The sequence below is a fragment of the Calypte anna genome, unplaced genomic scaffold (genome assembly GCF_003957555.1).
Source record: "Calypte anna isolate BGI_N300 unplaced genomic scaffold, bCalAnn1_v1.p scaffold_44_arrow_ctg1, whole genome shotgun sequence".
In the NCBI taxonomy this organism is placed as follows: domain Eukaryota; kingdom Metazoa; phylum Chordata; class Aves; order Apodiformes; family Trochilidae; genus Calypte; species Calypte anna.
In genome coordinates, this window is record NW_022045512.1 from 45,003 (window position 1) to 66,722 (window position 21,720).

Consider the following 21,720-nt stretch of genomic DNA (forward strand, 5'->3'; position numbering starts at 1 on the left):
CTCGCCACCTTCGCCAACATCGACCAAGAGAGCTTCCGCTGCGAGCTCATCGTGAGTCCTCAGCTGGGGGGGATGAGCTGGGGTTGGATGGGGCTTGGAGCACCCTGGGCTGGAGGAGGTGTCCCTGACCATGGAGCTGAGCTGGAACTCGATGGGCTTGAAGGTCCCTTCCTACCTGAAGCAGCCCCTGGCACTGCTTGGGATGTGGAAACACAGACAAAGCCACTGCTGTGGTTTGCTCCCTGCCACTGCCTCCAGGTGGAGCATCCCAGGCTCAGGAGAGACCACACTGGGCTTGGAAATCACAGAGTTGTTCTGGTTGGAAAAAACCTTGGAGATCATCAGCTCCAACCCTTCCCCAGCACCCCTGCCCCATGTCCCTCATCCCCACATCCCCAGGGCTTGCTCTGAAACCCCTCCAGGCATGATGGGGACTCCAGCCCTGCCCTGGGCAGCCTGGGCCAGGCCCTGACAACCCTTTCCAGGCAGAAATTCTTCCCCAGCTCCAACCTAAACCTCCCCTGGCACAACTTGAGGTGTGCCAAAAGTTCCTCTTGTCCCATCCCTTCTTCCTTGGGAGCAGAGCCCGACCCCCCCTGGCTCCAACCTCCTCTCAGGGGCTTGCAGAGAGCCACAAGGTCTCCCCTCAGCCTCCTCTGCTCCAGGATCAGCACCCACAGCTCCCTCAGATCCTCCTCACAGCTTCTCCAGACCTTCTCCATCTTCTCCAGACCCTCCTCCTTACTCTCCAGCCCCTTCCCTCCATGTTCTCCAGAATCTCCTTCTTACTCTCCAGACCTTCTCTCTATTCTCCTGACCCTTCTCCATTTTTCCCATCCTCTTCTCCATCTTCTCCAAACCCTTTTCCTTGTTCTCCAGACCCCTTTCCATCTTCTCCACACCCTTCTTACTCTTCAGACCCTTCATCTTCACACCCTTCTCCTTGTTCTCTATCCCCTTCTCCATGTTCTCCAGACCTTTCTCCTTGTTCTTCAGACCTTCTCCATCTTCTCCAGACCCTTCTCCATTTTCCCCAGCCCCTTCTCCATCTTCTCCAGACCCTCTTGGTTCTCCAGACCCCTTTCCATCTTCTCCACACCCTTCTTACTCTCCAGACCCTTCATCTTCTCCAGACCCTTCTCCTTGTTCTCCAGACCTTCTCCATCTTCTCCATCCTCTCCTCCTTACTCTCCAGACCTTCTCCATGTTCTTCCCCAGCTCCTTTGCCATTCCCTGGATGTGCTCCAGCCCCTCAGTGTCACTCATTATCCCCCCAAGGGAGACACAAACCCAAAACCCCTCTGGAGGGAGAGGATTGCTGATCCTGCACACCCCCTCCCAGCATCACCTCCTCAGGGCTGAGCTGCTGGGGGGAGGCTCTCAGGGACCTTTTTAAAGGATGCTGAGAGGGACTGGAGGTGCTGTGGGTGCCCTGGGGACCTTCCACACCCAGAGCTCCAAGCCTGGTGGGTGCAAGCTGGGGCCTGAAGTTTGCTGAACCCATTTGGGGTGAGAAGCAGGAGCTCGAGTCACCCTTTTGGGGCCAGGAGGAGAAAAATTCCCTCCCAATACAACCTCCTGCTCATCTCCTTACCCTCCACCACCCACCATCCCCTCTCTCCAAGTCCCCCTGGGAAAGGGGATTTCTTCCAGGGGTGTCTCACACATTGCAGGAGGTTGTGGGGCAAGGCAGGACCAGGTTTTAGGGTACATCTCTCCCCCCCAAACAATTCTCACCCTCCTTCCTCTTCTTTTTCTGCCCCCTCCCAGCAAGGGTGGAACATCACCGTGGACCTCGTCATCGGTCCCAAGGGCATCAGGCAGATGACAACCAAAGATGCAAAGGTACCAGGGGTTGGGGGGGGGGGATGGGGACCAAATGGGGGGGTTGTCTGCTCTGAAATTGGGGATTAAAATCGAGCTGGGGGCTCTGCCTCTCCCCCCAGCCCACCTGCTTGGCTGAATTCAAGAACATCAAATCCATCAAGTGCTCCAGGGTGGAGGAAGGGCGAGCGCTGCTGCAGCTGGGGCTCAGTGGGAACCCCCAGGTGAGGAGGAGGAGGAGGATGGAGGAGGAGAATGGATGATGATGAGGAGGAGGAGGAGGAGGACGAGGACGAGGACGAGGACGAGGAGGAGGAGGAGAGGAGGAGGAGGAGGAGGAGGAGGAGGAGGAGGGGGAGGAGGAGGAAGCATTGGGAGGGGTGCTGGGGGTGGCTGGGGGGGTGGGTGTGATGGGAGAACCCCCCCAGCTGGTGTCACATCCCTGTGGATGAAGTAGGACCAGGTGGGTGGCTCTGGGTCTCCTGGGAGAGCTCCTGCCCCAAGCCCTGGCCATGGGCTGACTCTTGGGGTGCCACAGCCAAGAGGACCCCAACTCCATTGGTGGAGTCCACCCTTCTCCAAAGGGGTTTTGGGAAGTCCTGGGCCACATCCAAGATGATCCTAAGTCCATTGATGGGGTCCATCTTTCTACAAGGGGGATTTGGGAGGTCCTGGGACACATCCAAGATGACCCCAACCCCATTGGTGGGGTCCACTCTTCTCCAGAGATGTTTTGGGAGGTTCTGGGCCTCATCCAAGATGAACCCACCTCTATTGATGGGGTCCACCCTTTCTCCAATGGTGTTTTGGGAGCTCCTGGGACACATCCAAGATGATCCTAAGTCCATTGGTGGGGTCCCCCTTTCTCCAAGAGTGTTTTGGGAAGTCCTGGGCCACATCCAAGATGACCCCAGCTCTATTGGTGGGGATGGGATGGTTTGGGAGGTCCTGGGCCACATCCATTGTGGAGTTCACCCTTCTCCAAAGGTGTTTTGGGAGGTCCTGGGCTACATCCAAGATGATCCCAACTCCAATGGGGGAGTCCAGCCTTCTCCAGGGATGGTTTGGGAGGTCCTGGGCCACATCCGAGATGACCCCAACTCCATTGGTGGGGTCCACCCTTCTCCCAAGGTGTTTTGGGAGATCTTGGGCTACATCCAAGATGACCCCAGCTCTATTGGTGGGGTTCACACTTCTCCAGGGATCTTTTGGGAGGTCCTGGGCCACATCCAAGCTAACCCCAACTCCATTGATGGGGTCCACCCTTCTCCAAAGGTGTTTTGGGAAGTTCTGGACCACATCAGAGATGACCCCAGTTCCATTGTGGGGTCCACCCTTTCTCCAGGGATGGTTTGGGAGGTCCTGGGTAGAAACTGGGGTCTGAGTGGAGCAGAAAGAGGGTCACCGAGGTAGCCAAAGTGGGGACCCCCTATCCCAGCATCCCCCCAGCCTCATGCTCTGTGCTCACCTCTCCCCTCGTGTCCCTGCTGTCACCCCCCAGTCCCTGGCCATCAAAACCTCTTCTCTGGCTGAGGCAGAGAACATGGCTGACCTCATTGATGGCTACTGCCGGCTCCAAGGAGGCCTGGAAACCTCCCTCATCACCTTCCCTGGAAGAGGTCAGTGCCTCCCCACCCATCTTACCCCCCAACCCCAAGACCCCTCCATGGCCACAGCATCACCCCTGGCTTTGGAGTGACCCCAGCTGAGACCCAGCAGACTCCCTGCAGGGGTGGGTGAAGCCCTAGGTCCTGGGACACATCCAAGATGACCCCAACTCCATTGGTGGGGTCCAGTCTTCTCCAAAGGTGTTTTGGGAAGTTCTGGGCCACATCCAAGATGATCCTAAGTCCATTGGTGGGGTCCACCTTTCTACAAGGGGGATTTCACCCTTGTCCAGGGATGGTTTGGGAGGTCCTGGACCACATCCAAGATGACCCCAACTCCATTGGTGGGGTCCACTCTTCTCCAGAGATGTTTTGGGAGGTTCTGGGCCACATCCAAGATGACCCTAAGTCCATTGGTGGGGTCCCCCCTTCTACAAAGGTGGTTTGGGAGGTCCTGGGACACATCCAAGCTGACCCCAACTCCATTGGTGGGGTCCACCCTTGCCCAGGGATTTTTTGGGAGGTCCTGGGACACATCCAAGATGACCCCAACTCTATTGATGGGGTCCACCCTTTCTCCAAAGGTGTTTTGGGAGGTTCTGGGCCACATCCAAGATGATCCAAGGTCCATTGATGGGGTCCATCTTTCTACAAGGGGGATTTGGGAGGCCCTGGGCCACATCCAAGATGACCCCAACCCCATTGGTGGGGTCCACTCTTCTCCAGAGATGTTTTGGGAGGTTCTGGGCCTCATCCAAGATGAACCCACCTCTATTGATGGGGTCCACCCTTTCTCCAATGGTGTTTTGGGAGCTCCTGGGACACATCCAAGATGATCCTAAGTCCATTGGTGGGGTCCCCCCTTCTCCAAAGGTGTTTTGGGAGGTTCTGGGCCACATCCAAGATGATCCTAAGTCTATTGTTGGGGTCCATCTTTCTACAAGGGGGATTTGGGAGGTCCTGGGCCACATCCAAGATGACCCCAACTCCATTGGTGGGGTCCACCCTTCTCCAGGGATGGTTTGGGAGGTCCTGGAACACATCCAAGATGATCCTAAGTCCATTGTTGGGGTCCACTCTTCTCCAAAGGTGTTTTGGGAGGTCCTGGGCCACATCCAAGCTGACCCCAACTCTATTGATGGGGTCCACCCTTTCTCCAAAGGTGTTTTGGGAGGTTCTGGGCCACATCCAAGATGACCCCAACCCCATTGGCAGGGTCCACCCTTTCTCCAAAGGTGTTTTGGGAGGTTCTGGGCCACATCCAAGATGATCCCAAGCTTATTGGTGGGGTCCACCCTTCTCCAGGGATGGTTTGGGAGGTCCTGAGCCACATCCAAGCTGACCCCAACTCCAATGGGGGGGTCCATGGCCACAGCATCACCCCTGGCTTTGGAGTGACCCCAGCTGAGCCCCAGCAAACTCACTGCAGGGGTGTTTTGGGAAGGGCTGGGGGGGCTCCAGCAGCTCCTGATGGGGGTGGCCATGGAATTCCCATCCTCTTGTCTTCCCCACAGAGAGGGAGAAGAGGACCAGCCTGCCCCAAATCCCTGCCCCGTGAGTAGTGCCTGGCCCTGGAGCAAGGCTGGGAGCCTGAAGGGGGGCGTGGGGGGGGGGGATATCCTCTCATCCTCCCCTTCCCCAAAATTCCCCCTCTGACCCTGACCTCCTCCCACCCCACAGGCACCTGGGGGACAGACAGTCCACGCTGTCAGAGAGCTTGAGCCTGGGTGAGGTTTTGGGTTCTTCTCCCCCTTCCCCACCCAGCAGCCCCAGGGGATGCAGGCAGGGCTGGAGGAGCCCAGCCTGCTGGGATTTATTTTTTGGGGGGGGGAGAGGGAGATGGAGACCCCCAGCTCTTGTCCTGAGAGGGTGAGATGCAGCTGAGCATCCCAGGGCAGGGCCAGGCTGGTGTCCCACCTGCCCCCCATGGCCATGGGGCCTGGGGGAGATGTTGGACCCCATGGGGGTTCTGCAATAACCCCCCCCCTGCCCCCTGAGCTGCAAGAACCCCTGCCTGCAACCTTCTCCTTGCCCCCAGAGTCTGATATTTATGCTGAAATCCCTGATGAGTCCTCAAGACCAAGGTCTGGAGGTAGGTTCCACCTCCCCTGGGTGCCCTCTTGCCCATCTCCCAGCACCTCCTGCCATTTTCCCCATTTTCCCCATTTGGTTTCCCACCCCCATCCTTCCCCAAGCTGGGAAGAAGCTTCTAGAATCCCAGACTGCTTTGGGTGGGAAGGGACCTCAAAGGTCACCTAATTCCAACCCCCCCTGCCATGGTCAGGGACCCCTCCCCCAGCCCAGGGTGCTCCAAGCCCCATCCAACCTGGGCTGAGACACTGCCAGGGATGGGGTCTTGGGGGGGGCTGGGGGACACCAGCATCTCCCCCTTGCCATGAGGGCTCTGCCCAGGGGGACAGGCAGGGGACAGGCAGGGGACAAGCAGAGCTGCCACCTCTGCCCTGCTCCCCTTGTCCCTCAAGTCCAGCACTTTGGCATCTCCCGGGAAGACGTCACCTTGGGCAGGATCCTGGGAGAAGGCTTCTTTGGAGAGGTCTACGAGGGGATCTACACCACCCCGGTGAGCAGCCCGTCCCCTGCCTGCCCTGTCTGCATCCTCTGCACCTGGGGGGGTGGGGTAAAGCAGCCCCACAACTCCTCCCCATTTCCCTTCCCTTCCCCTCCTCCTCCCTCCTCCTCCTCCTCCTCCTCCTCCTCCTCCTCCTCTCCTCCTCCTCCTCCTCCTCCTCCTCCTCCTCCTCCTCCTCCTCCTCCTCCTCCTCCTCCTCTCCTCCTCCTCCTCCTCCTCCTCCTCCTCCTCCTTCCTTCTCTTCCTCTCCTTCTTATCCTTATCCTTATCCTTATCCTTATCCTTATCCTTATCCTTATCCTTATCCTCATCCTCCTCTTTCTCCTTTTCCTCTTCCCCCTCTTCCCCCTCTTCCTTCTCCTCCTCCTCCTTCTCCTCCTCCTCCTCTTCTCCTTCCCCCTCTCCCTTCCTCCTCTCCCCTCCCCTTCTCCTTCTCCTTCCCCTTCTCCTTCTCCTCCTTATCCTTATCCTTATCCTTCCCTTCTTCCCCCTCTTTCTGCTCCTTCTTCTCCTCCTCCTCCTCATTCTCTTTCCCCTTCTCCTCCTCCTTCTTCTCCTCCTCCTTCTTCTCTTCCCCTCTTTCCCCTCTTCCTCCTCCTCCTCCTTCTCCTTCTCCTTCTTCTTCTTATCCTTATCCTCCTCCTCTTCCCTTCTTCCCCCTCTTCCTCCTCTTCCTTCTCCTTCTCCTTCTTCTCCTCATCTTCCTCCTTCTCCTCCTTCTCCTCCTTCTATCCATCCCCATCCCCCTTTCTCCTCCTCCCCCTGCAGCAAGGGGAGAGGCTCAGTGTGGCAGTGAAGAGCTGCAAGCAGGACTGCAGCCAGGAGAACAAGGAGAAGTTCCTCAGTGAAGCAGGTACACCACTGGCCTCATGCCTTTTTGGGGGTTTTTTGGAGTTGGGAAAGGATGGGGCCCTCTCAGGACCCCCCAGACTCACACCAGGGGGGGCCTGGAGGCGTTCACAGTGTTGGGGTGCTGGGGACAGGATGGCTCCTGGGAACCCTTTGAAGCCATCCGAGGGTATCCCTGGCACTTCCTTCATGCCCAGCTTCATGGCAGAGCTGCCCCTGTACTCCAGGAGAAGGGTTGGGTCTCCTGGAGGGCCCCCCCTAACCCTGCAGGGTGTCTGACATGGTCTCCCCCCAGTGCTGATGAAGAAGTTGGATCACCCCCACATCGTGAAGCTCATCGGCATCACAGAGGAGGAGCCCACCTGGATCATCATGGAGCTTTATCCCTATGGAGAGGTCAGCAGGATCCCACCACCTCATCCCATTCCCCCACTACATCCCATCCCACCATTAGATCCCATCCCACCACCTCATCCCATCCCATCACCTCATCCCGTCCACCACCAGATCCCATCCCATCACCTCATCCCATCCCACCATTAGATCCCATCCCACCACCTCATCCCATCCCATCACCTCATCCCGTCCACCACCAGATCCCATCCCATCACCTCATCCCATCCCACCATTAGATCCCATCCCATCACCTCATCCCATCCCACCATCCCATCCCATCCCATCCCATCCCATCCCATCCCATCCCATCCCATCCCATCATCTCATCCCATCCCTTCCCTTCCCATCCCATCCCATCCCATCCCACCATTAGACCCCATCCCACCACCTCATCCCATCCCACCATTAGATCCCATCCCACCACCACATCCCATCCCACCACCCCATCCCACCATCCAATCCCACCATCCCATCCCACCCCATCCCATCCCGTCCCATCCCATCCCATCCCATCCTATCCCATCCCATCCCGTCCCACCACCTCATCCCATCCCACCCCATTCCATCCCCCTGCTTGATCCCTGACCCCCCTGTCCCATTCCAGCTGGGACAATACCTGGAGCAGAACAAGCCCTGCCTGCCCGTGCCCACCCTCATCCTCTACGCCCTGCAGATCAGCAAAGCTTTGGCCTACCTGGAGTCCCTCAACTGTGTGCACAGGTAGGGCAGGAGGGGACAGGATGCTGAGAGAGCCAGGGGGACAGGAGCAGGCAGAGCTGGCAGTGTCCTGTGCTGCAGACACTGCCTGGGGTCCTTGTGTAAGCTCTCCTTCTCTATCCCTTCTGGTTGCCCACATCTGGGTTCTCCTTCTCCATCCATTGTCCATCCCTTTTCCATCCCTCCTCCATCCCTTCTCCATCCGTCCTCCTTCTCCTGGTTGTCCAGGTTTGAGCTCTCCTCCATCCCTTCTGGCTGTGTGTGAGCTCTCTTTCTCCTTTCTTTTTTCATCCCTTCTCCTGACTCCATGTGTGAGTCCTGCATCTCTTCTCCATCCCTTCTGCATCCCTCCTGCATCTCTTCTCCATCCCTTCTCCATCCCTCCTGCATCTCTTCTCCATCCCTTCTCCATCCCTTCTGCATCCCTTCTCCTGGTTGTCCATGTTTGAACGCTCCTTCATCCCTTCTCCTGGCTGTGTGTGAGCTCTCCTTTTCCATTCCTTCTCCATCCCTTCTGACTGTCCATGTGTGAGTCCTCCTCCTGCATCCCTCCTGCATCCCTTCTCCATCCCTTCTCCATCCCTTCTCCTGGTTGTCCAGGTTTGAACTCTTCTTCATCCCTTCTTCTGGCTATCTTTGTGTGAGCTCTCCTTTTCCATTTCTTCTCCATCCTTTCTCCTGACTGTCCATGTGTGACTCCTCCTTCTCCATCCCATTTCCATCCTTTCTCCATCCCTTCTGTTAGGTGTGAACTCTCCTTCTCCATTCCTTCTCCTGGTTGTCCCCATGTGACCTCTTCTTCTGCATCCCTTCTGGTAGTTTTGGTGTGAATTCACCTTCCTAATCCCACCTCCTGGTCATCCCAGAGTGAGCTCTGCTCCATCCCATCTCCTGGTTGGCCAGGTGTGATCTCTCCTTCTCCATCCCTCCTCCCCAGCCTCCCCAGGGTTTCTCTCCTGAGTGCAGAGAGACCTTAGTGGATCAAGGGTTGGACTCAATGATCCCAGAGTTCTTTTCCAGCCTGGCTGATTCCATGGGATTCCTTGCAGGGACATTGCTGTGAGGAACATCCTGGTGGCCTCCCCAGACTGTGTCAAGCTGGGTGACTTTGGGCTCTCCAGGTACATCGAGGATGAGGAGTACTACAAAGGTGAGGTCTGCGGGGTGCCACTGGGGCTTCCTCCAACCTGGTGAGGACAGGGATGGTGGTGACACCTCACTGCCCCCCCCCTGCCCGTGCCAGGGCTTCTCCAGCCCCCTCCAACTCCTCTCTGTCTCTCCCTGCAGCATCCATCACCCGTCTGCCCATCAAGTGGATGTCACCCGAATCCATCAACTTCCGACGCTTCACCACGGCCAGTGACGTCTGGATGTTTGGTGGGTGCTGGGATGGGACCAGAGAAACCTCCCAGGCACTGCCCACATCCCACGGAATTCCCATCTCCATGCAGAGGGACAAATCCTCCTCTGGAATAGGGAGTGGTCTCAGCTTTGCCCTTGGGAAAAGGGTTCCTGGGGTAGAGCTGCTTCCAGCTCAGCCATCACCAGGGGGTTCCTCCCTCCTCCAGCAGATCCAAGGGGCTCAGGGAGCTGAGTTAAACTCTGTCCCCTGCAGATGGCCATCCCTGAGGTCTCTGCTGCTCCTCTCTCCATCCCTGCCAGCCCTTTGGCCCCCAGCACCCAGGAGCTGAGCTCCTTGCAGCTCCTCAGGAGACCCAGCACCTCTTTCCTGGGGATTTTTCACCCCAGGAGCAGAAGGGCCACGCAGCCAAGTGTCCCAGCGTGACCCAGCAAAGCCTGGCCACGTCACCAGGTCCCCAAAAACCCCAAGAGAAGGGCTGGTCCCCCAGGCTCTAGCATCAACTGAGGTTTCCTCCTGTTGGTCCCACAGCCGTGTGCATGTGGGAGATCCTGAGCTACGGGAAGCAGCCCTTCTTCTGGCTGGAGAACAAGGATGTGATTGGGGTCCTGGAGAGGGGTGACCGCCTCCCCAAGCCTGACCTCTGTCCCCCTGTCCTCTACACCCTCATGACACGCTGCTGGGACTACGACCCCAGTGAAAGACCCAAGTTCAAGGACCTGGTTTGCAGCTTGAGGTGAGCGGGGGAGGCAGGGGGACCAACGATGGGTTGGGGGTCCGTGGCTTGGGGGAATGGGGGGGCATCTGATCAGATGGGATCCTGGGGACAGTTTCATCGCTGAGAGAGGGGTCAAGCATTGGGACAGGCTGGGCAGGAGCCAGCATCCCCTGGAGGGCTTCCAAACATGTGTAGATGTGGCACTTGAGGGCATGGTTTAGTGGGGTTGGGTTGACATTGGGACTGGGTGGTCTTAGGGGTCTGTTCCAGCCTTAAAGATTCCGTGACTCTTAAGTGGGTGAAGGAGAGAGGTGAAGCCCTGCAAGGTTTTGGGGAGCTGGAGCTTTCTGGCCAACTCTGAACATCAAGGACCATGGGAGATGCTTTGAGCCCACCTGCCCCAGGGGTGATGGTGCCAGGGCTGGAGTGGCAATGTTCTGCTTCCTAAGGAAGGGGGTTTGACCCCACCTCTCCCTGGGACCAGCCATGGTGGTGCTGGTGTGATCAGGACCATGCTCTGTCCTCCCCAGTCCTCTCCCTTCTCTCTTCCCATCCCTCCTTGCTCCTCTGTGTTTTCCATGGCCCCTCCCGCTCAGGCATCTCCCAGCTCTGAGGCACAGGAGATAAACCCCTGCTCCTCTCTGGGGTTGTCACCCTCCATCTCCCCCTCCCCAACCCCCTGCAGTGACATTTTCCTGATGGAGAAGGAGCTGGCCAAGGAGCAGGAGAGGAACAACCGGCACCGACCTCCCAAAATCCTGGAGCCACCTTCCTTCCAGGAGCCACCCCCGAAGGTGAGGAGAGGGCAGAGCCTGTGCAGCAGGTTCAGCTCCTTGCCTGGACCCACGGGTGGGTGCAGCAGAAGTGGGACACCCCCCACAGCCCCCCCAGATCTCACCCCCAACCCACCCATTGCCTTTCTGCCCCTCACAGCCCAGCAGACCCAGGTACAAACCACCACCCCAAAGCAACCTCCTGGTTCCCAAGCTGCAGTTCCAGGTAAGGTCCCATGGTTGAAGCGTCCCCCAAGGACCTGAACAAAGGGATCAACCCCCAAAAACCCCTCGTTGGACCTCAAGGCCTTGAGGATTTGGGGATTTGAAGTCCACCACCAAGTGCCACCACCACCTCTGGGGGCTCAGCCCTGGCCTCTCCATGTTTCCTCTGTCCCTTGGAGGTAGCAGAGAGGCTTTTGCCCCAGGAAAGGGCATTTTGTACCCTTGGGAGGGGCTGGTCTGAAGGCAGAGCTGGCAGGAGAGGAGCTTTCAGCTCTCTGGAGTGAGCTGGGCTGAGCTGGGCTGCCCTGCAGGAGCACAGGACACCCCCTGCAAGGACACAAGGTCCTGGGTCCTGCAGCAGCAGAGTGACAAACCCAAGAGCAGCTCTTCTGGGGGCTCTTGTGGGGTGAGGAAGGGGTGCAGGCAGCAGAGTGGAAGGAGCTGAGCCCATGCTGAGAGAGCCAAGAGGGGTGGAAGGTGCCAGATCCTGAGCAAAGTTGTGGCTGCCCCATCCCTGGCAGTGTCTCAGCCCAGGTTGGATGGGGCTTGGAGCACCCTGGGCTGGGGGAGGGGTCCCTGACCATGCAGGGGTCTCAGATCAGATAATTTCTGGGGTCCCTTCCCACCCAGCCCCCTCTGGGGGTTCTCTGCTCCCTTTGGAAGGAAGCCACACGCTGCTGGGTTTCAGGAGCCACCTTACAGGTGTCACACAGCTGATGTCACCCCCATTTCCAGCTGGGTCACCCTGTCCTTCCTCCTCATCCTGAGGCCACCACGAGCTCTGCAAATCCACCCCAGATCCCTTCTCCAGGGGGGAAAAAAACCTCCCCAGAGCCCCCTCCTAGGTGCTCATTTCAGCAGGGAGCAGAGCAGTGTCTGGATACACCCAGCGTGGATCCCAGGGGGGTCTGAGGGCTTCTGATCACCATCAACCCCCCCTTCCCCCTCTGTGATAAATGGGTCAGGGCAGGGGGATGCTCTTTGAGGTCCCTTCCCACCCAACCCACTCTGGGGGTGCTGTGATCCTGCAGCATCCCCTGGTGCAGCAGCCACTTCTCCCTCCTTGTCTGCTCCGTCCGCCTGCACTAACCCCCCCCTTGAGCCTCCTCCTCTGCCCCCTGCCCCCCCTGCTGCCCCCTCCCACACCCCCACAGGTACCTGAGGGTCTGTGTGCCAGCTCCCCCACCCTCACCAGCCCCATGGAGTCCCCATCTCTGGCCACCTCCTTGCACACCCCGCCGCTCAGCCGCCACCACGTCTTCAAACGCCACAGCATGAGGGTAAGAGGACATCCTGGTGGCCTCCAGGAGGATGTCACCAGAGACCAAAGCTTGGGGAAGGAGGGTGGATGGGGACACACACACGCTGGCTTCACCCTGCTGCTCCATCCTGCTGCTTCCAGCTTCATGTTGCTCCTCACCCAGCTGGTCCTGGCATCCCTCTGGAAGCTGCTGCTGGGATGGGTCCATGCAAGGCTCCAACCCCTCCATGCACATCCTGGTGAAGGAAAAACGTCCCCAAAGGTGTCCCTGAGCATGGCAGGGGGGTTGGAGATGATCTTAAGGGTTAAGATGATCTTAAAGTTCCCTTCCAACCTTGAAAATTCTAGGACAAAGGGGCAGGGGACAGGTGGCTGTCCCTCTTGGGGTTGGCGTTCTCACCTGAAGCATCCCAAAGTTCCTTTAGCCCCCAAAACCAGCTGGGTGCTGGGATCCTCCTCCTGCCCTTCCCCTGGATCAGCCGTGGTGACAAGCATGGCCACACCACATGCATGACAACCCCTGCATGCTGCCCACGGAGAATCCCGGGATGCCACGAGGGGAAATTCCCACCCGGAGCTTTCTCCTCCCCCTGCCTGAAACCCAAATCTTCCCCAAATCCGGGTTGGTGGCTGCTGGGCTCTGGTGCATGGCTGGCATGCCTGGAGCATGGTGCTCATGGCAAAGGTGGTTCCCAAGGTGAGCATGGTGTCCGTGGCAAAATCAGGGGGGGCTTTGGCTCCTGACCCCCCTCCCTGGTCACTTCCCAACACCAGGAGGAAGATTTCCTGCGTCCCAGCAGTCGGGAGGAGGCACAGAAGCTCTGGGAGCTGGAGAGGCTGAAGATGATGCAGATCCTGGACAAGCAGCAGAAGGAGATGGTGGAGGATTATCAGTGGCTGAGGCAGGAGGAGAAATCCTTGGTGAGTGCCCTGGGGTTGTCCCCAGCTCTTACAGCTTCAAAGTCAGATGGAAGCCCAAAATCCTGGGCTGCACCCCCAGAGTGTGAGCAGCAGGGCCAGGGAGGGGATTGTCCCCTCTGCTCCCCTCTGGGGAGACCCCCCTGGGGTAAAGCTGTGTCCATCTCTGGGGTCCCCATCAGCAGAAGGACCCGGAGCTGTTGGAGCCAGTGCAGAGGAGGCCCTGGAGCTGCTGGGAGGGCTGGAGCAGCTCTGCTCTGGAGCCAGGCTGAGAGAGTTGGGGGTGTTGAGGCTGGAGAAGAGAAGGCTGCACCGGGGAGACCTTAGAGCACCTTCCAGTGCCTGAAGGGGCTCCAGGAAAGCTGGGGAGGGACTTGGGACAAGGGCCTGGAGGGATGGGAGCCTGCGAGGGGGAAGGGTTTGCAGCTGGGAGAGGGGAGATGGAGAGGAGATCTTGGGCAGGGAGGGAGGGAGGGAGAAATGGTTTGGTTGGACTTGGTGATCTCCAAGGTCCTTTCCAGCCATGAGCATTCTGTGATTCTCAGGTGTGGGACATGGGTTAGTGGTGGCCTGGAATAAGGTGATGTCCTGGCTGGGCTGGAGTGGGCTAGGAGAAGGGGGAAGGGTTTGGAGCTGGGAGAGGGGAGCTGGGGATGAGATGTGAGGGAGGAATTGCTTGGGGTGAGGGTGCTGAGCCCCTGGTTGCCCAGGTTGCCCAAGGAAGCTGTGGCTGCCCCATCCCTGGCAGTGTCTCAGCCCAGGTTGGATGGGGCTTGGAGCACCCTGGGCTGGGGGAGGGGTCCCTGACCATGGCAGGGTTGGAATTAGGTGACCTTTAGGGTCCCTTCCCACCCAACCCACTCTGGGGTTCCCTGATTCTCTGGATGGATGGGTGGGTGGGCAGCTGGGTGTGCAGAGGAGGAATGAGTGAGGAATGGATGGACAGACAGCCCAGAGGTCCCCAGGGTGGGGAGCTGGTGGTGAAGGCCATGGCAGGGCTGGAGAACTGCAGCTTTCCTGGGTGCTGTTCTGCTGCCAGGGAGGGGTTGGGATGGAGAGGAGGCCACAGCCCCCACTGCTCATTGGTGGGGCTGAGGGAGGTGGGGTGGGGGGTTCTGTCTTGGGGGAGATGGGCAGGAGGTTACTGGGACCCAACCCAATGTGAGGGGTTTGGCACTGGGTGAGCTTTGAGGTCCCTTCCCACCCAAACCAGTTTGGGTTTTGTTTGAAGGTGGCTGAAGAGCCACAGCAGCCCATGAGGATGCCTTTGCCAGTGTCCTGGGACAGCTCCTCCAGCACCCCAACCTCTTGCACCCCTTTATTTCCACTCCCATGAGGACCTCACAGAGCTGTTTCATTTCAAGGTGACCACGTTGGCAATGGGTGCAGGAGATGGGTGGCACCTAACAAATGCATCAGCTGGGAAGCAGACCCAAACCCTTTCATTCCAGCAGCTCCAGCAGGCAGTCAAACAAAGCCCAGCTCCCCTCACCCCTTCATCTTGTTTTGCAGCAGCACTTTGAGGGGTTTGGTGCCTTGTCAGGGAGGAGCAGTGGGATGGGATGGAGGTGGGACCATGAAGCTCCTTCCCCTCCCACCCCCCTGGAGCCTGCAGAGATAAATTCTTGTGATGTCTCCCAGAAATCAGGACAGTTTTTTCCCTTCTTCTTGCCCTTTTTTTTTTCTTTTCCTCATGCCTCTGACAAAGCTTCTCCCCTCTCTGCAGGACCCAACAGTGTTCATGAACAACAACCTTCCCCCGGTGAGTGGTCCTGGCCCTGGAGAAGCCAGCTCAAGGTGTCTCGGGGTGGGAACCTTCTCTGAGGTGTCCACAGCCCCTCATTTGCTTTGGCAGGGGCAGGTGATAAAATATGGGGAAAATAACCTTAAAATCTTAAGGGGATGAAGTCCTGGGGGTGTGGAGCTCCTCACCAGAAGCCTTGGGAAGGGTTGGAGATGCTTCCTCCCTGCTTCCAACCACTTGTGCTTCTCATTCCCTCTTTTTGTCTCCTGCAGATGCTCCCAGAGAAGGAGACTGATTACAGTGAGTACCCAAAGCTCTCCTGGGTTGGGGGGGTTGCCTGTAGCCCCCCACCCAGGAGCACCCAGTTTGGTGCTGGGAGCGGGGAACCTGCATTGAGGATCCTCAGGGCTGGATCTCTCCAGGCTTTGGGATCCTCCAGGAAAGGAATCCCAGATTGTGGGGAGCAGCTTTGGCTGTCTCGGGGTCCAAGGGGGTCTGACCAAGGGGGAGGTGGCAGAGCCGGGGTGGGACAGACTGCTTCAGGGTGGTGGGGATGTGGCATGGGTCCTGCAGCATGTCCAGGGCTCTCTGGGAGCAGCTGGACTCACTCTCCTTCCTTTCCCTTACTGATGGTGTAGCGGAGTTCACGGGGCCCCCCCAGAAGCCTCCAAGACTTGGGGCACAGGTAAGACCTCCCTGGGTCAGGACACCACAGTCCTGGGCCTCTTCTTCCATCTCCACCATCTCCTTCCTCATCCATCACCTCTCTGCATCCTGCATCCATCTCCCATCCTGACAGGATGGGACTTTTCTGATCCCCCCCTTCCCTGAGACCCCAAAGGGGTCAGATGGACCCCACAGCAGCAGGGGGTGGGTGGGAGGTGGATGGGTCTGGCCAGGACTCCCCAGAGGTGTTGGGGCTTTTCCCTTCTTGGGAAAGGTTGATCTCCCCCTCTGATCTGCTCTGGTGAGACCCCCACCCCAAATACTGGGTCCAGTTCTGGTGTCCCCACCACAAGAAGGACACAGAGCTGTTGGGATGAGTCCAGAGGAGGCCACAGAGATGATCCAGGGGCTGGATGGAGCAGCTCTGCCATGAGGAGAGGCTGAGGAGCTGGGATTGTTCAGCCTGGAGAAGAGAAGCCTCAGGGGGACCTTAGAGCTGCCCCCCAATCCCTGAAGGGAACCTCCAGGAAGGCTGCAGAGGGACTTTTCCTGAGTGTCCAGTGACAGGAGAAGGGGAAATGGATGGAAAGTGCAGGAGAAGAGGTTCAGGCTGGATCTGAGGAAGAAGTTCTTCAGCAGGAGGGTGCTGAGACTCTGGAACAGATTGCCCAGAGAAGCTGTGGCTGCCCCCTCCCTGGAGGTGTTCAGGGCCAGGTTGGATGAGGCTTGGAGCAGCCTGGGCTGGATGAGAGGTGTCCCTGGGCATGGGACATCACAGAATCAGGGAATTATTGAGGCTGGAAAGACCCTTGAGCTCATCAAGCCCAGCCTGTGACCTACCACCACCACATGGCACTGAGTGCCACCTCCAGCCTTGCCTTAAGCACCTCCAGGGATGAAGGGGTTGGAGTAGATGACCTCTAAGGTCCCTTCCAACCTCAGCCTTTCTCTGACTCTTGCTCCCCCTGGATCCCACCGTGTCCCCAGTCCATCCACCCGACCCCCACTGCCAACCTGGACCACAGGGATGACCCAGTGTACAGCAACGTCATGGAGCTGGTGAGGGCTGTGCTGGAGCTGAAGGATGAGATCAGCTTCCTGCCCCCCGAGGGCTACATCCTGGTGGTGAAGGTAGGGATGAAGGGGAAATGGGGGAGGGAGCTGGGAAGGGGTCTGATGAGGGACTCCCACTGAGCATCCTTCTCGAGAAGGTCTTGCAGATGGAGGAGGGAGCGTTTCAAGCATTCCTTGCTCCTCCTTTGGGTGCTTGGGTCAATGATGGGAGAGATTCCCATGTATCCTGCTCCTCCAGTGGGTCCTTGGGTCAATGATGGGAGAGATTCCCACGTATCCTGCTCCTCCTTTGGGTGCTTGGGTCAATGATAGGAGAGATTCCCATGTATCCTGCTCCTCCTTTGGGTCCTTGGGTCAATGGTGGGAGAGATTCCCACATACCCTGGTCCTCCAGTGGGTCCTTGGGTGACTGATGGGAGCGTTTCCAACAGACCCTGCTCCTCTGTTGGGTTGTTGGGTCACCAGTGAGAGAGCTTCCTATATGCTCTGCTCCTCCATTGGGTCCTTCAGTCAATATTGGGGATATTTCCAGCACTCCCTCCTTTTCCATTGTGCCCTTGGGTCAATGGTGGGAGAGTTTCCAGCATGTCCTGCTCCTCCACTGGGTCTTTGGGTGCATGAAGGCAGCACTTCCAGCACTCCCTGCTCCTCCATTGGGTCCTTGGGTCAATGATGGGAGCATTTCCAACATGTCCTACTCCTCATTTGTGTCCTTGGGTCAGTGATGGGAGCACTTCTAGAACTCCCTGCTCCTCCACTGGTTCCTTGGGTCAATGGGGGGAGAGTTTCCAACATGTCCTACTCCTCCATTGGGTCCTTGGGTCAGTGATGGGAGCACTTCCAGCACTCCCTGCTCCTCCATTGGGTCCTTGGATCAATGATGGGAGAATCTCCCACCTTTCCCCTCTCAGGAAAGGGATCTTTGGCTCAGAACCCCAGCCTATTCCCAGGTCCCACTTGCCTGTCCTGTCCCCCTGCCTGGAACCCCCCCTCCTAACCCTGTCACCCTCTCTGCAGAACGTGGGGCTGTCCCTGAGGAAGCTGATTGGCAGTGTTGATGAGATCCTGCCCATCCTGCCCGCCACCTCCCGCACCGAGGTAGAGTTTCCAGCTTGTCCTGATCCTCCTCTGGGTCCTTGGGTCAGTGATGGGACCACTTCCAGCACTCCCTGCTCCTCTGTTGGGTCCTTGGGTCAATGGTGGAAGTGATTCCAGCACTCTCTGCTCCTCCAGTGGGTCCTTAGGTCAATGATGGGAGCATTTCCAACATGTCCTGCTCCTCATTTGTGTCCTTGGGTCAGTGATGGGAGCACTTCCAGCATTCCCTGCTCCTACATTGGGTCTTTGGGTCAATGGTGGAAGCACTTCCAGCATGTCCTGCTCCTCATTTATGTCTTGGGTCAGTGATGGGAACATTTCCAACATGTCCTGCTCCTCATTTGTGTCCTTGGGTCAACGATGGGAGCACTTCCAGCACTCCCTGCTTCTCTGTTGGTTCCTTGGGTCAATGATGGGAGCATTTCCAACATGTCCTACTCCTCCATTGGGCCTCTGGATCAATGATGGGAGCATTTCCAGCACTCCCTGCTCCTCAGCTGGGTCCTTAGTCAACAATGGGAGCAATTCCAACATGTCCTGCTCCTTATTAAGTTCCTTGGGTCAATGATGGGAGCACTTCCAGCACTTCCTGCTCCTCACTGGGTTCCTTGGGTCAGTGATGGGACCACTTCCAGCACTCCCTACTCCTTTGTTGGGTCCTTGGGTCAATGGTGGAAGTGATTCCAGCACTCTCTGCTCCTCCACTGGTTCCTTGGTCAATGGTGGGAGAGTTTCCAACATGTCCTGCTCCTCATTTGGTTCCTTGGGTCAATGATGGGAGCATTTCCAACATGTCCTACTCCTCCATTGGGCCTTTGGATCAATGATGGGAGCACTTCCAGCACTCCCTGCTCCTCTGTTGGGTCCTTGGCTCAATGATGGGAGCACTTCCAGCATTCCCTGCTCCCACATTGGGTCTTTGGGTCAATGGTGGAAGCACTTCCAACATGTCCTGCTCCTCATTTATGTCTTGGGCCAATGGTGAGAGCACTTCCAGCACTCCCTGCTCCTCATTTGGTTCCTTGGGTCAATGGTGGGAACATTTCTAATATGTCCTACCCCTCATTTGTGACCTTGGGTCAACGATGGGAGCACTTCCAGCACTCTCTACTCTTTTGTTGGGTCCTTGACTCAATGGTGGGAGAGTTTCCAACATGTTCTACTCCTCCATTGTGTCCTTGGGTCAGTGATGGGAGCACTTCCAGCACTCCCTGCTTCTCTGTTGGTTTCTTGGGTCAATGATGGGATCATTTCCAACATGTCCTACTCCTCCATTGGGCCTCTGGATCAATGATGGGAGCATTTCCAGCACTCCCTGCTCCTTGACTGGGTCCTTAGTCAACAACGGGAGCACTTCCAGCACTCCCTGCTCCTTATTTGGGTCCTTGGGTCAATGATGGGACCACTTCCAGCACTCTCTACTCTTTTGTTGGGTCCTTGACTCAATGATGGGAGCATTTCCAATATGTCCTACTCCTCATTTGTGTCCTTGGCTCAATGAAGGCAGCACTTCCAGCACTCCCTGCTCTTCCATTGGGTCCTTAGGTCAATGATGGGAACATTTCCAACATGTCCTGCTCCTCATTTGGGTCCTTGGGTCAATGATGGGAGCATTTCCAACATGTCCTACTCCTCCATTGGGCCTTTGGATCAATGACGGGAGCACTTCCAGCACTCCCTGCTCCTCAGCTGGGTCCTTAGTCAACAACGGGAGCACTTCCAGCACTCCCTACTCCTCATTTGTGTCCTTGGGTCAATGATGGGAGCATTTCCAATATGTCCTGCTCCTCATTTGGGTCCTTGGGTCAATGATGGGAGCACTTCCAGCACTCCCTGCTCCTCCGTTGCATTGATGGGTGCATTTCCAACACGCCCAACTCCTCATCCAGGTCCTTGGGAGGAAGGAGAGGGGGCTCCATCATGGGTTTGGGCGTTGGATGGTACCTTTACCCCTAAGCTGTGTGTGTCCTGGCCAGATTGAGGGGACCCAGAAGCTGCTGAACAAGGACCTGGCAGAGCTGATCACCAAGATGCGGCTGGCGCAGCAGAACGCCGTCACCTCGCTGAGCGAGGAGTGCAAGAGGCAGATGCTGACAGCTTCCCACACCCTGGCTGTGGATGCCAAGAACCTCCTGGATGCCGTGGACCAAGCCAAGGTCCAGGCCAACCTGGTGAAACTCTGCGTGGAGTGAGAGGGGCAAGGGGAAGGAGAGAGATGGAAGGAGAAGGGGGTGGGGAAGGAGAAACCAGGAGGAGGAGGAGGAGAGACCACCCCACTTCCATCGTGGAGATGGGAGGAAAAGGTTGTGGAGGAGCTGGCTTTTGTGTGTCACCCGTGGCCTCGCCATCCTGCCCTCCCTGTCCCCCCTCTCCTCCTGGCTTTAGCATCGTCTCGTCGGTCTTCTGAAGGAGGCTGTGAAGTCCTGGCTTCGGAAGAAGTCACCAGGGTGCCTCATCCCTTGGACCTGGATGTCCCCAAGGGTGCCTGAAGATCCCTCTGGCTCAGCCAGCAGCTCCCTGTCTCCATCCCTCCATCCCTGCACAGGACAGATGGACAGTGGGTGGGTGGCATGTGACAACGGGGACTTGACCCCTGGGAGCCATGGGAGGGGGGACACTGTGACTGGGGGGAGCTGGCATCCCAGGTGCCACCACGGTGGTGGCCACGGGGACATTGTACACAGGAATTTATTTAAGGACAGGAGCCAGGTCTGGCACTGGTGGCCGGAGCGTGTCCATCCCCCAGCCCTATGGAGCAAGGGGAGGGCTGGGACCCTCTGGGGCTGTGGCCTTGGGGGACACAACCCAGGAGGACAGAGGACACCTCCAGATGAGCTGTTTTGATTCCTCCCCCCCCCCATCCCGAGCTGCTCTGGTGTGAGTGAGGAGGTCAGAAGCACCTCGGGGTTGGGCTTCGAGTTGGAGACCTCATGGCTTGGGCTTTTCCCCAGCATCTCCCCACCCCCTGTTTGTCCTGGCTGAGATAAACCATGTGCAAAGTCCTGATGTGCCTGTCCTTGTGTCACCCCCCTGCCCCAAGGACGTGTCCTCCTTGTGGCAACAACCCCAGTGGAGCTACTGGGGTCAATCTGGTTCTGCTGCCTTCCCCATTTCCCACCCACAGATCCTACAACCCACACCAGGGTCTTGGACTCCTCTTGGTGGGCACTTGGGAGGCCTCACCTGAAATCAGTGAGGTCAGTTCTGGGCCCCTCAGGAGCAGAAGGAGATGGAGGGGCTGGAGAGTGTCCAGAGAAGGGAATGGAGCTGGGGAAGGGGCTGGAGAAGGTGGAGAAGGGTCTGGAGAAGTTGTGAGGAGCATCTGAGGGAGCTGTGGGTGCTGATCCTGGAGCAGAGGAGGCTGAGGGGAGACCTTGTGGCTCTCTGCAAGCCCCTGACAGGAGGTTGGAGCCAGGGGGGGTCGGGCTCTGCTCCCAAGGAAGAAGGGATGGGACAAGAGGAACTTTTGGCACACCTCAAGTTGTGCCAGGGGAGGTTTAGGTTGGAGCTGGGGAAGAATTTCTGCCTGGAAAGGGTTGTCAGGGCCTGGCCCAGGCTGCCCAGGGCAGGGCTGGAGTCCCCATCACGCCTGGAGGGGTTTCAGAGCAAGCCCTGGGGATGTGGGGATGAGGGACATGGGGCAGGGGTTGATGGTTGGAGCTGATGATCTCCAAGGGCTTTTCCAACCACAACAGTTTGATGTTTCTGTCCTGTGCCCCCACCCTTTGCTGCTGAAGGGATCTCTGCACCTTTGCTTTCCAAAAACACCATCATGAAACCCTGGTGGAAGCTGCTGGGAAATGGTTTATGAGGGACAGCACAGCCATGAAGATGGGTTCCCCTCCTTTTGGGGGCTCTAGGGCTGCCCAACACCCCAGGACATGCATCTCCCTCCATGGA

At 57.8% G+C, this 21,720-nt stretch overlaps 2 protein-coding genes across 4 annotated transcripts in view; one reads left to right on the forward strand and one right to left on the reverse strand.

The window, feature by feature from the left end:
• Window positions 1–966, reverse strand: part of DRC1 (dynein regulatory complex subunit 1) — a 3,953-nt gene extending 2,987 nt beyond the window's left edge. The window contains exon 1 of the mRNA XM_030468743.1: window positions 790–966. Within this exon, the coding sequence (XP_030324603.1) occupies window positions 790–966 (177 nt within the window). The remainder of the gene's footprint in view (window positions 1–789) is intronic.
• PTK2B (protein tyrosine kinase 2 beta) lies at window positions 7–20,821 on the forward strand. 3 transcript variants are annotated; one of them, XM_030468749.1, is made up of 24 exons: window positions 7–51; window positions 1,771–1,845; window positions 1,947–2,048; window positions 3,326–3,443; window positions 4,946–4,985; window positions 5,112–5,158; window positions 5,470–5,523; window positions 5,915–6,012; window positions 6,790–6,874; window positions 7,166–7,266; window positions 7,871–7,986; window positions 9,033–9,133; window positions 9,271–9,360; window positions 9,875–10,079; window positions 10,747–10,855; window positions 10,995–11,060; window positions 12,214–12,339; window positions 13,095–13,241; window positions 14,965–15,000; window positions 15,255–15,282; window positions 15,621–15,667; window positions 16,591–16,779; window positions 17,740–17,820; window positions 19,797–20,821. In XM_030468749.1, exons 2-24 carry the CDS (start codon window positions 1,825–1,827, stop codon window positions 20,010–20,012), a joined length of 2,223 nt encoding a protein of 740 aa, XP_030324609.1. In that variant the 5' UTR covers window positions 7–51; window positions 1,771–1,824; the 3' UTR covers window positions 20,013–20,821. The 3 variants fall into 3 exon arrangements, with proteins under 3 accessions (XP_030324609.1, XP_030324610.1, XP_030324611.1); XM_030468750.1 differs by lacking the exon at window positions 12,214–12,339 and having other exon boundaries at window positions 15,612–15,667; XM_030468751.1 differs by lacking the exons at window positions 7–51; window positions 1,771–1,845; window positions 1,947–2,048 and having other exon boundaries at window positions 3,322–3,443; window positions 15,612–15,667.
• Window positions 20,822–21,720: the final 899 nt, after the last annotated feature.